General features: G+C 43.3%; 1 protein-coding gene across 2 annotated transcripts in view; it reads left to right on the top strand.

The window, feature by feature from the left end:
- Positions 1-6529: 6529 nt before the first annotated feature.
- The window catches only part of jag1b (jagged canonical Notch ligand 1b), a 26746-nt gene continuing 19384 nt past the window's right edge, over positions 6530-13891 (top strand). Inside the window, exons 1-2 of one of the 2 annotated variants that reach the window (XM_085183321.1) lie at positions 6530-6883; positions 7173-7478. In XM_085183321.1, coding sequence (XP_085039447.1) covers positions 6827-6883; positions 7173-7478 — 363 coding nt within the window. In that variant the 5' untranslated portion in view covers positions 6530-6826. The other variant, XM_085183322.1, reaches the window with a different exon arrangement.

The raw sequence follows: 13891 nt of genomic DNA, 5'->3' as shown, positions 1-13891 counted from the left end.
GCCGCCTTTAACGGTGGAAAATAATATTTATCTCAGTGCCGACTGCTGATACCATCTGTCACACGTTCTGTAAAAGCAGGTCCCATAAACACGTCATGTAAACACTGTGATATTTTTAAATGTCACTACAGAGAGCCTCCCTTTTCCCTCTATAGTGGTCTAGGCACTCATCTCCTTCTCCTGTTTTACCTTGCACATCTTTGACTCACATGCAGTTAAACTAGGCCTGGCCATAAAAATTGACATAAAGAAAACTTAATTTACAGTACGGTGCTCTGCAAAAGTTCTTTATATTTTCCTTCCAAGGAGCCAGACTTTCTTGGAATCTTTTAAAGTGCTCTTGAGCAATAGTTCTCCAGACTTTCTGACGGTTATTCAGTTTTTCTTTGGGCATTGGCTGCTTTTTCGCTGTTTTTTTCATCCAGGCTTTGTACCTGACCGTTTTCAAAAGTAAAAATGGCTCCTAACTCAAGCAAATCGTTGTTGTCTACACGTGACAGAAAACTCAGCAAAGTACCAGTTTTAAATTGTATCTTTAGGCACTTTGTTGTGTGTTGTCTCTCACTGAAACACAATTTGTTTGATTGCTATCTACAAAAATTATAAAAGTAACAGTCTGATGGGCATAAAAATGTATTTTTACACCAATCACCAAGGTTTCTGAGACAGTATCTTAAATCCTGTCTTTCAGGAAAAAAAAAAGACCTGACACAGGGCGTGGGAGATGTACCTGGCTCTTCAGTTGATCCATCTACTGTTCAGTGAAGTCTTATCAGAAATGGTCTCAGTGGAAGAGCAGCAGCCAAGAAGCCATTCTTAATGAAGGAAAACAAGGGAACAAGCTGAGGTATGACAAATTACACAAGAACTGCACTAAACACAGTGACAGTGGAGGCTCTGTCATGGTTTGTGTATTTCAGCCAGTAGTGTCGGGATCTTGTCAAAATTGGTAGAATAATGAACATGGAAAAGTACCATGAGATTTGGTCCACCATGTAATACCATCTGGAAAGCATCTGATTGGTATCAGCTTCATTCTTCAGCATGACAATGATGCCAAACACAACCCCATCCCACTAAACACATAACCTGGATAGAAAAACACACACTTGAACAACGTCAGTCATGGATTGGCCTCCCCAGAGCATGGATGTCAACATTGTTGAAGCAGTGTGGGATCAGTTTAACAGAGGACAGAACAAAAGGCAGCCGGCATCCAAAAAAGAGGTTTGAATGTCCTTCAGGAAGCCTGGAAAACTATTCCTAAAGACTACTTAAAGAAACGAGTAGAAATTTGTTTGAAATGAGAGGTGGTGCAAGACTTTGACATAGTAGTGGATTTCTTTAAGCTAAAACATTTATGCCCTTTTTGATGTGCCTGTGGCTAATACTAATGTAAGTGATACACCTCCTTCAAAGGGTTGCAAGAAAAATCAGAGGAAATGTGATAGTGGGAGGTTTAAGCCACTTTTCCCTCCTGCCTGGTCTGTTTGTGTAAAATCTCAGCCCAATTTGTACACAAAAAGCCGTTCCTTAGCATGCAGCATTATGAAGACATTAATATAATTAATATAATGAGGTACTTTTATGTAATTTACAGCACTGGCAGAGATGAAATCATCTGAGAAGTTCAGAGGACAAACCCAGTTGCATCTATGATTCAGAGGTGTTGTATTTTCACGAAGAACTGCAGTACAAAGGAGCTCATACATAACTACAGCTGTCAGTTTCCAAGTTTCCAATATTTCCCCCAACGGGCAGCAAACTTTTGGAGTATTTTAATGCACAGCTGTTCTTAAATAGACATCTTTTACAACAAAAAACACTCTGTTGCTATTTTAAATCACAATTTGTGATAATAAGCTGGAAGTCAGTACTGGCCCAACATGCAATCTGCCACATACATACACTGAATGAATCTTAAGACATTTTGTATAGAGTGGTTACACTTTTGAAACCATGAAAAAACATTATTTTAGATTCTCAGCTAAAGATTATGAGTTAAAGAACTCATGAGGGGGAAAACAGGATTTATGTTTAGAGCATTGTGATAGTCTAACATTAGATTTTATGGTGAGAACAGAAAATCTTGCAGCCTTCAGCAGATGACCACAAACAACCTTAAAGTGTAACTCTCTCCGCACACAGTGTAGTATATGCTGTACACCAGGGGTCCCCAATTTTTAGATCTCACCCTGGGTCAACACACCTGAATCACATGATTAGTTCATTACCAAGCCTCTGGAGAACTTCAAGACATGTTGAGAAGGTAATTTATCCATTTAAATCAGCTGTGATGGATCAAGGACACATCTAAAACCTGCAGGGACACCGGCCCTCGTGGACTGGGATTGGGGACCCCTGCTGTACTCTATGGAGGTGTAGTTACAAGAAAACCACATTTCTGAGTGGAAGGGGGACTTCCATTTTGCTCTACACACTCGTCACTAACGAACAAGCAGCCCTCTTAGCCCTGATGTGCAGCCGCATGTCTGTAGTAGTGCGGCGTCACTTTTACTACCCCGTGATCAAATCCACAACGTGTGTCACACGGTGCTTTCTTGCCTTTCACTGTTGACTGTCCACAATAAAAGTCCATGTTGAAACAACAGAGCCACGTAATGTTTGGTTACAGAGGAAAGCAATTATTCCGTTCTCTGCCTTTGGTAGCTGGACATTAAAATGTGAACAGGATACATGTTTTAAAAGATAGCACGAGGAGTAAATCTCTTTAGGAGAGAGTGCACAGATCTTAGTAAATATAGGGGGGAAGGGAGTGCTCACTAACCATCTAATCCACCGCATTCTTGTTAGGGGTCTGAGTCTGAATTCAGGCAGGCTTCAATGCCATGCCCTGTGATAGGAGGGGTTGCAAAAGGCTGAGGTAATTGGATTGGTATACGGCACTGAGTGTCAGACAACAAAAGATATCCATCTCTCTCATGGCCGTTCAGCTCTTTTGTGGCTGGCTGGAATTTATTTGGTCATTCACTCTACTCTTCCAAGCTCAGCAAGGACATAAGAACAGAAGTGGCCCACCAGGACTGGTTCAGTCCGGTGGTCTCTTATGCTGGCCAATGGAGTCACAGTGCCTGTGCAGCCCATGTGTGGGGATCTATGAAACACGGATCCCCCAAAGCCCAGGGGTCATTTGTGTGATCATTACCATAATCACATTAAGGCTGCAGGAGATTATCACCGTGGCCTCAGAGGAGAAACCCTGTCTGTGCGCCGTGTCGGCTACGAGCCATGCTTACAGGGAGCACCAATCATTGGTGGGGGTGGAGGCTTCCTGTGTAAGCGTGCAAACACAAAAAACATCCCGTCTTTCTTAAAAAAAGAAAGAAAGAAAGACCCCTCTTATTTTTATGGATGTACTCTCACTTCTCACACCACTCCTGTCATTAACCCAAACACCAGCATCACCTCTGGGCAGATAGTGAAGACCCGACAGATTTCCCCACCCCACTCAAAGTGTCCACAAGATTGGCTTTTCCCATTAAGAAGAAAAAATGCTCCCTGAGGTTAAAAACTTCTCCAATTAACCCTAATTACCCAGAACAGCATTGAAATTAGGCCTGTAACCTGAGATGCTTATCAGGTCAGTGAGTGGAGCTGGGGTAGAGGAAGCTGCACCTTTCATCTTGAAGTTCAACCACAGGAAATGTGACACCTGAATATTGACAGCGGTGATTTAAGACCACTTAGAGTGCTGGGCAAAAGTCTTGAGCGTCCCCTCATTTTTTAAAAATATTATTCTTCCAGTGACATTTTGGTATTTTTTAAGTGGTTTTGAGTAACAGTTCTCCGGGTTTTCTAAAAGTCCTTCAAAGGTTTTTTTTGTACATTGGCTGCTTTTTCCCTCATTTATAGTCCAGTCCTAGTACAGGCTCATTTTCAGAGGAATGCTTTTGGTTCGATTTGGTAAGCCGCTTAGCCTACGAATCATTCAAGCTTATAAAAAGGCTCCTAACTCATGAGGTGAACCAGTGTTGAGTCTACACACAGACAACTTAGCAAAGTACCAATTTTAAATTCTATCTTTAGGCACTTTGTTACTAAGAGCCTGTAGCAAAAATACATCATTTGCTCAAATTTCTTTAGTTGAATCGCTATAAAAATGCTAAAGATAACAGTTTGACAGGCTCAAAATAGCATTTTTTAGACCAAGAATTGATTCCCAAAGAAACATAAGGTGAAAACATACACTGACACAGGACCCGAGAGATGTATCTGGCCCTTCAACTGATCCATCTTCTGTTCAACAAAGCCTCATCAGAAATGGTTTCAGTGGGAAAACGCCAGTCAAGAAACCATTCCCAAGAAAGGGAAACAAGAGAAAAGGCTGAGGTTCGCAAGATTACACAAGAACTGGACTGAAAATCAGTCCAGTTCTTGTGGACTTATGGAGTGATTAATCCAAATTGGAATTATTTTGGTTTAATTCATCATCAGTATGTTCAGAGGTGGTCTGGAGAGAGGTACAACAGTAAAACACAACGGAGGCTCTGTCATCTTATCAAAATTGATGGAACTATGAACTCAGAAAAGTGCCATCAGATTTTGAACCACCATGTAATACCACCTGGAAAGAATCTGATTGGCAGCAGCTTCATTTTTCAGCAGGACAATAATCCCCAAAACACTGCCAGTGCAGTAAAAGCACACTTGGATAGATAAACACACAGTGAAACACTATTAGTCATGGACTGGCCTCCCCAGAGCCCAGACCTCTACATTACTGAAGCAATGTGGGATCATCTTTAGAGAGATGAATATTAAAGACAGCCGACATCCAAAGAAGAGCTTTGAATGTCTTTCAGTGACATTTAAAGCGTTCTTTGGATGAGTTTCCCTGCAGCTTCGGAATGGGATCTACGCCTGTCCTCAGAGGGAATGTACTTCAGGGGGAGAATTATTCCTGAAGACTACTTAAAGAAATGACATGAAAGTTTGACTAAGAGAGTTCAGACTGTGCTGAAGAATAAAGGTGGTCATACTTTAAATATAGTGACTATTGCAATATTTGGTATGACTGCTACATACTTATATTGACTAATCATGCACATCCATTCATGTATCCACATATTCAATAAATCACTGCACCTGTTTCCCATTTTTCTATATAAAGAAATAAGCGGTGGTTCAATTATTTTGCACACTCACACATGCCTCCCTTTTCAAATACATTAAAGGGCTAGCACTACTTACAGTGCTACCATGCACCAACCCTGTGTCATAACACATCAAAATATCAGATAAGCTACATGTCTCACTGCACCTCGGTTACTTGTGGGGTTTGAGAAAACCCATGACCTTTCTGCTTATCAGATACAAACGGATACATCTGAGACATGCGATAGGCTCATAAACAGCTATAAAGTGAGATGGTGAAGTATTACATAGTTACTGATTGATGATGCTCCTCACTTTGCCAGTTTTGTGTGTTTCTTTGATTCTGACCCATTGAGTGACCTGTGTAATTGGTCCACACAAATCACTAACCATAGGGGCAGGGAGGGGAGGGGGTGGGTGGTTTCCATCCTCTCATATCCACATGTGTACATGTGTATGTAAGGCACTCACCTATCCGGTTCACGGATTACCTTCTGGCAGAGATACACCTGGGACACATTGCCCTTTGACACAAAAAGGACAGTGTGGTAATAACATCTTTCAACAAACTGTCAGTGATTTTGAACCTTGAAGCTCTAAATCCAGACAGCGGGGTTTCCCATCTCGATATTATGCTTGGCTATAGAAGCTGATTGGAAACAGCTTTAAAATGTAAGTTACATTTCTTATGGCATGTCTTCCACTCTGGGGGCACTGTTGCATATACTCCTAATACTATCAAGCTGCCACTTTTAGGTTGTTTAAAATGTCAGACAATTAAGTATTTCTGCCCATAAAGTGTGCTTAAAAAAGGCGAAGAGATTGAGCTTCTTTTTTTTCCTACTGTGGAATTTTATGCTCTTTATCCAAGGCTACTCTGATATACCATGCATTTGGAATCTGCCCTTGACTCAGCACTGGCCTTGATGCGAGCCCATTTTGCAGCCCAGATGATTTAGTATGTTCCTTATTGCTTCAAATATTGAAGGGGAGGGGGGTAAAACCCAGCCGAACTCGCTCTGTCCATCTCTTAAGCTGACATAAATCTTTATGAGGTAAAATAAGAGTATACACTGTGGTGAGAGTAGCGTTTAATAACAATCGTTTAAAAACAGATAAAATCTAACGGAGAGGTGGGGAGGTGGAGCATGATGCGTGTCTTAAGGTATAATTCGTTTATGTTTGTGGCTTGTGCTGACTTATGAGTATCAAAATGACTTCGGGTCATAGATTATTTCCACTTTTATTTTTCCACCACAGCACTGCCAAAGAGTCCTTATGGTTATCCTCATAATAATACGCGCGCGTGTGTGTGTGTGTGTTAGAAAGAGAGAGAGAGAGAAAGAAATATGGGGCCGGGCTTAGCGCTCATGAATATGAAGTTTGCAGGCTTGGACACTCCTTCGTTGCTGAACTTGTGTAGCTTTCTCCAACTCTGAGCAGCATTCAGTCAGCAGTGAGCTCGGCCGCCGCATGGCTACTGTGTAAACTTTGCTCAACAACAACAAGTGGAGAGTGTAAGATAAACGAAGAGGCGCACAGGCTCGGAGAACCTGAGGGACGTACTAGGAAGGTCTATGAATCAGGAACCTGCGCTCCACTGAACAAATCGTTGCTCCCCACTCGTGCATGTTTAAACCAGAGGAGAGCTCTGGTGCCGTGTGTCGGCCAGACGATTAGTACAAACGAGTGGCAACAGCAGTCCGGAGGCATGATTTTGAGACGGGGCTCGGTGGTTGCTGCCTTTTTACTCTGCTTTCTCGCGAAGGTACGTGGATTGGTTCCTTTTTTCCGCTGAAAACAAGCGGGAAAGGTCACTCGGTTCGGGCCGTTTGGATGTCCTCTGCTTTCTGCATGCGTGTCGCCTTTGAAAGTTCACAGCTATGCTAACATTACATGTAGGCATGCCTCTGCAAGAAAAATCTCAACAGTTAGCATGCTGCGTGCGTAAAAACTAGCGTACATGTGACGCAAAAGTGTTAAAAGTACAGCTTTTGTTTTTTTGTTTAGTCCCCCCACACACAGTCCCATTGCACTCACTTTTCTGTCTTCAACAGGTGTCAGAGGGATCCGGACAATTCGAGTTACAAATCTTATCGATGCGCAATGCGAACGGAGAGCTGCTGAGCGGCGTGTGTTGCGACGGCGCACGGAGCGGCGCGGATAGAAAGTGCACACGGGACGAGTGCAATACGTTTTTTAAAGTTTGCCTAAAGGAATACCAGTCCAGAGTTTCCGCTGCAGGGCCCTGCAGCTTCGGAATGGGATCTACGCCTGTCCTGGGAGGGAATACCTTTTCTTTCAAGAGCTCTGTCAGGAATGACAAATCCAGGATAGTTTTGCCCTTCAGTTTTGCCTGGCCGGTGAGTGGAGACTCTAAGAAAGCGAGAGAAAAAAAAATCTCCAAAGAGAGAAAATGTGTGTTTGCAGGGCAATTCTGCGCAATTACTGCCTGTCAATCATTCTTAACCCCCCTCCCCTCAAAAAATAGGAGAAAAAAAGGATAGAAAGCACAACAAACAAAGAGTGAGTTTCTCATTTGGCACTTGGTTCTCAGTGAATTGTCCCTTTGAGAAAGCGCTCCCCCCTCAAGACCCCCCCCCTCCTCATTATGTGCGCTAATTGACCAGGTGCAGGCATTTTTGCACCATCAGGCCTAGACCTGTCTGCTTATGTGTAAGGTTGTTAAAACCGCTTTACATATAATCATAAAACCCGAGTTAGAATTTGGCTTAAGGGAGTGCAAGTGGGCAGATTATGACTTGTAGTTAATCTGAACTCCTGGGTCATCTAATCTAGTAGGAAAAAAAAGATGAAACATTTCAAGAAATCCACTCTTTTGTTGTTGTTATTAATGTGTTAAATGGGTTTCCTCCTTTCCTACCATTCCTTATGAATGTGTGCCCCCTTGTCTGGTCCGATTGAGTAGATCAAAATAATTTTTAACTCTCAGATTCCCCTTGTCTGCCTTCCTGGCAAAGCTGGTCATGTAGCACAGTACAGCAACTCCAGGGTGAAAACCCACTTTCTGGTTTCCTTGAGTGTCAGCTCTTCTTCATTGAATAAATAAATGGGCCTGACAGGCCTGTGGGAGTGTTGTAGCTCTGTGAGAGGGAGATGATTTGCCATGCTGGAGCACATTTCTATGTAGTGAGAGAGAAGAAGGGGGAGAAAAAAAAGGGACTGTGCACAGACTGACTGGCCCCACAGCTTGGCCCACAAACTCCTCTGCTGTGCCTGATGGGTGAAAGGCACAGTCTGTTGGTATGTGTTGTCCAATTACATCAAGGCTATTTTTACCTTAAACTTGATGGAGGTTCTTGTTGTAATTTCAGGCACTGCACGCACTTGAAAGGCCTCGAGGAGGAGAGGGGGGGGAAAAAAAGAAGTGGACTTTTCAATTTTCCCCTTTCATGTGGTTCATTGTTGTGTGCCTTACCTGTGAGGTCGAACAGATCATTTAAATTTGTGTTTTCCCTGCAATCTGCCAGTAAAATCATGTTCTCAGCAGGATGGCGTGCAGTTTGATCTAGCCTGTACTTTTATTTGTTCTCCTCTTAGTCTCTGGCACCTCACAACTTTCTTTAAAAGACAAAGGTTTGTGTTTATGTTCACACTATGGCAACACTAAGTTAGCATTAATCCTTGCAGCTGGACTAGTTTCATCTTACTGGATAAAACCATTTCTGCTTGGAAACGGCACATTGTTGACATTGAAATGCAACCCGGCGCTCTGCTCGCTTTCCTCACATTTCTCTTCTCACACGCTGATAATGTGAATGCTTTCTTTCCAAACATGGCCTGCATGTTCTGGGCCTAATGAAGGATGTCCATGTCGTGTTTTAAAATCTCCAGATACATAGAAATATGCTGTTTTCTAAAAAAGAAAAAAGTTCTGCACAATCCATCAGGTCACTTGTTTTGAACCCATATCTGTAGAAAACAGGAGTTTGGAGCTGCTCGCTAGCTTCTCCCATCCTTCACTTTAAGTGCTTTACTTCACTGCACATTAACAATTGTCAGGTTAGGTATGATATCACTCTTTGTCCTTTTCATCAGTTGATTGGCTGTTGTGGACAGATGGCAGTGTGGTGCAGTTGGGTTCTTGGGTACTCTGAGTTCATGAAACTCCCCCCAGCCCCCCACTCTTCTCTTTCTCTCCCTTCATCCTCTCTACTGAGCTGCATGAAGTTGGCCTCTTGTCCAGGCTAAGGGCTTTGTTTAAGTCACGCTTGGTTGGACCCCAGGCATTTCATCGCTTTAACCTTGCCACCCACGGTAACTGCGGCACTTAATGAGGCTACACACATGCGCTTAGATCAGGTAGGGGCAAGAGCCAGGCATCCAGCTGAATGACATCAGCCGCACATCTTTCAGAAGTGTTTCAGAGCCCCGTGCAGGTCCTGGTTAATGTCCGCCTCATGCTTGTGTCCCACAGAGAAGTGAGGGCCCTGCTACAGTGGCAAGCCGGGACAATAGTGTGCCCTCGGTGACTACAGTGAGGATTACAGAGCATAATAGATGCACTGCAGCTGTAACGCCAGCGCAGGGCAAGCAACAGGAAGCTGCAGTAGTAGACTCAGCAGTGATATAAAGGTTGGCTCTCAGGCCTTCAATAATTTGCCCGTGTAACACCTGTAAAAGGAAAAGGCCAGAACTTTAAAATTGGATCTATCCAGTTGCTCTGGAGTCCCCTCCTCCCCGCCATCGTCTTTATCTTTTGAGCGATTCCTTTCCCTCACTCCAGTGATGCCTGGATTTCAAAGTATCTTTCCATTTTGAAAAAACCCAACCAAACAAAACAAAAAGAAAACGTCTGGCGTCTCTGAGGCCTGAGACCCAGTGGTATCCCTGTTTTTGGGTTTTGGAGTGAGTCAGAGCAGTCTGAGAACCGGGATCAGGTGCGTCAAAGAACAATGCTGAGCCCAGTCGGACTGTGAGCGTGGGAGCGGTGGGAGTAATGACATGTTTGTAGTTGGCTCTGATGTGGCAGTTAAGGGCAAATTACTCAAGTGAAAGAGAGAAAAGAATGTTGTTGGGTTTTTTTTTTTTATAATAGTGTAATTGCTGTGTTTTGTCACCGCGGCGTTACATAACGCCCTCTGATGCTTCACTTCTTATCAGTTGCTCCCAGCTTCTTGGAAGGGAGACATGAATCGAAAATATGTATTTAACTGGAAAAGATAACCTGCACCTTTAATTTTGTTTGTTTCCCTTAATGGCCTGTGAACCTTGACAAAGACCGATGACTGCCTGCTTCTTTAAACACTTCGATATGGTTTTCATTCCTGGACTCGGGTTCATGTTTTGATTAAGTTTTCCTTGTGAGTAATCTGTTTGCGGTGCCTCGTGTTTTAGTTGGCAAAAGGTGAGATTCTTTTGGTCGGGGTGAGGTTCTGTTTGTACCATGGGCCGACGTACCTTTTTAACAGGATGCATAAACTGAGTCTCCGTGTAACTCCTGTGATGAAAAAGTCCTGGGGGAAACAATGCATTCCTTCCTTCCAACCCCAATCAGTGAAAGCCGGTGGGCTTTAAAGAAGATCATAAGAGTGGGCTTTTCAGGACTGAACCAAGGTTTGATGGCAAACAGGGTGTGTTATTTAGCAGCCCCAATCATTGGTTAGATTGCAGGCTGATACCATGAAAGTGATTGACTCAGGAGAGCTGATACAGAAAGTCAACATGCCTTTGATGAAACTGTTTACATTTCCTCTGTGCTGACTTTAGGCCTAGACTAGTCCAATCTGTTCTGCCTTGCCGTTATTTAGACCTTTGACCTGTTCCATGAGACACCCCCCCCTCCCCCTGTACTTTTTTTTTTTCTTATATTTCTTAGTAATGGTACATCAAATGGCTTCATTTTCAGAAAGAGGGAAGATAAGAGGGTGTGTGAGGGGAAAAATTCCCCTACTGAGAGGATTCAGTAGTGTTTTTTGGCAAGTGAATGTGAGTCGAACTGGAATGATCTTTATCGCTTATGCCGCTTGTCTGTTGGACAGTGCCTGCTTGGCCGGGAAAGATAAGAAGACATATGGCCACACTTATTGCACTTGGATGTGTGTGTCTGTGTGCAAGTGTGAGAGAGGGGAGGGGGTTAGAGAGTGTGCTATGTAGTTCAAAGAGGAGAAGTGAGTCAGCTGGGAGCCTGGGAAAAGTGAACCTGGCAGTGGCAGACGGTTCGGCGCTGATAACCGCCAAGGAGTTATGGAGTGTTGGCGAATGAGGAGCCAGCCAGTATCTCACTTTCCGGGAGCAGTTATTTAGCATGAAACTAAACATCCCATTAATGGGGAAGCTACTTGTTGGATCAAGCTGCACTGATGTTTCGCTTGACGTTGGGAACCCCGTGGTATAGAAACATTGAGAGAGAGTGTGGCAAAAAGGGCAGAACAGAAAACATCGATATTGAATTTTTGTTTGTTTTGTTTATTTTCCCAGTTTTTAACTGCGAGCCCTTTTAATCATGTTAATGAAGGAGTACTACACGATCACGTGACTGCACGATTGCATAGCTTCAAAAGCGTCCGTGTTCAGGCAAGTCTAATGATAGAAGATGTGGGTGTGTAAGTGTGCGTGTCACGTTAAAGAATTTTTTCTGTGTATATTTTTTTGTTTACTTATTTTAGGAGTACTCCATTAGACTTGACGCCTGTTAACGCCCAGTTCACTACAATGAGGGATTTCTTTCCCATCAGTCTCGGACACGTTGTGAAATGTTGCTGTGCAGCAGGTGAATCCGGGCTTGTTGATGTTTTCACTTGGCAGGGATCCGTCGCTGTTCCCTATTTAACTGCCAGTAGAATGATAACGTGTTGGCAAGTGCAAACAACAAAACAAAAACAGGGTTTCAACACAAAATCCTCTTCTTTTTTTTTTTTTTCTCCACACATTAAATGACAAACACATCAAGTTAATGTCACCATGATTCGGAAATTCCAAAGATGTTTCTCGTCTATATTTATTTATCTTTCAGTTGAGTTCCCATTTTTTTAAGATGACTTCTCCACGTGTGCTGTGCTGTCACATGGGTGATATCCTGATATTTCAAAAGTCTGTAAACATTTGTTAGATGTATCCAAGCGCTGTTCTTTACGCTGGAGTATTGGTTCTCTAATGAGAAGTCTACTCTTTTGCAACTGTGTCAAGTGCTGGTCACAGGAGGTGAATGACAACATTTACACAATACTACTTAATGCTTGAAGAGAAGCCAGAAGACTCTTGTTCCTACTGTTAAAGCAACTCTCTGTAGGTTGGGCTGTGGCTTTAGGTGATTAGGTATCACATAACTACTGACTCACTTGTTGGAGCTCTGCAACAAGCGATTGCAGCCAATTGTGAGTCAGAATATACTGTAAAGGCTGTTGCTGATGAGCGTTGCATCTCAAATAATGGCTGCCCTGATTGCAGTGCAATACTGGCACGGGATGAGACGAATGTCTCCTGGAAAGATGGAAAGGCGAATGCCTGAGAAAACAAGGTGAAGCTGTGAAAAAGCATCAGGAATGACTCATGCCCCCTTTTGTTCCTCTGTGGAAAGAGACCAGGGGTTTTCCTTCAAGCTGGTTTGTTTATCGTGAAGTCATTGCTGCGGCAGAAAGAGGCCATGCAAAAAAAAAAAAAAAAAAATTATATATATCTGAAATGCCTCCAAGCATCGCTGCTAGGGCCGAGTACGCTTGTGAATGTAACAAGTAGGTGTTAAAGTTGGATGCCCAAGTTAATGTAAGTGGATTACACCCTCTCACAGCCGCATGTTTTTTTTCTGGGACTCTGTCGTGTGCGCTCGCAGACACTTTGTCCGATTCCCTCATAACTACAGCGCACGGTGGATGTGTAAGCCGATATTGGTGTGAGCGCTACCGGCCCTGAATCGGACAAAGCGTTTTCGGCAGTGCTGAAATGTAGACGGGCCCTCCAGAGTGTAGCTCTCATTCAGTTTCTCTGTGGTTTCCCCTTTCTTGTATTTCAGTTTCTTTCCCCATTTCACCATCTCTTACGCACGCTTTTTTTGTGTGTCCCATTTTTCTGCTTGTCCTTTAAAAAATAAAGTGGCGTTCCTAAGCACTTCTGCCTGGCTTCATCATAGCACGCCTATTGCAGTACATAAATTAGGATGAAACTGAAAACCCCACCTACGCTGCAAAAAAAAAATTAAAAGGAATCAACTGGCCTCTCACCACCGTTTTATAAACATGTGGAAAAACTGTATTTGGGGAAAAACTGTTTCTAAAGAGGGGCAAGGTTACAGTGGCTAATATGAAGACAGATCTTTGGCTCTGCTTTTTCTGTGCGCTCTCTTATTTTTGACTTATGGTTGCTTTTTTGGCGCGTCCAGCGCCGTCCTGCCGGGTGCGTGTCCACCTAGACCACACCACTGCTCACTGTGACTGCCATTCTAATCACAGAGACCTCCGCATCACCTCGAGCTTATCCTCTTAATCAGATCAACGGGACTATTGTTCATAGTTCATGTTGGTTTCTGTACTAGGCTTTGTTGTAGGCTAACCCGGTGAGAGGCAGATGAAACGTCATTGGCAAGGTTGGTGAGGTCATGGGAAATGGAAAAGTTCTGGATTTTAGTCTCTTTTCTTCGTAGGCGTTACAAATGTACCATTTATGACACTTGAGGAAAAACACGTTCCAGCCCTCAGACCTCACAGATAAATGGGCCCAAGAACTGCAGCATTGCTGATAAAAGGGAGAACGTGTGAACCTCCTACGAGTTAGTTTGCATGGTCAGTAAAAAAACACAAGGGCACTACTGTGACTGTGT

This window comes from Neolamprologus multifasciatus, chromosome 13, assembly GCF_963576455.1.
Source record: "Neolamprologus multifasciatus chromosome 13, fNeoMul1.2, whole genome shotgun sequence".
Classification (NCBI taxonomy): Eukaryota; Metazoa; Chordata; class Actinopteri; order Cichliformes; family Cichlidae; genus Neolamprologus; species Neolamprologus multifasciatus.
The sequence above is the reverse complement of the archived record's forward strand: the minus strand, read 5'-3'. Positions and strand labels throughout refer to the sequence as shown.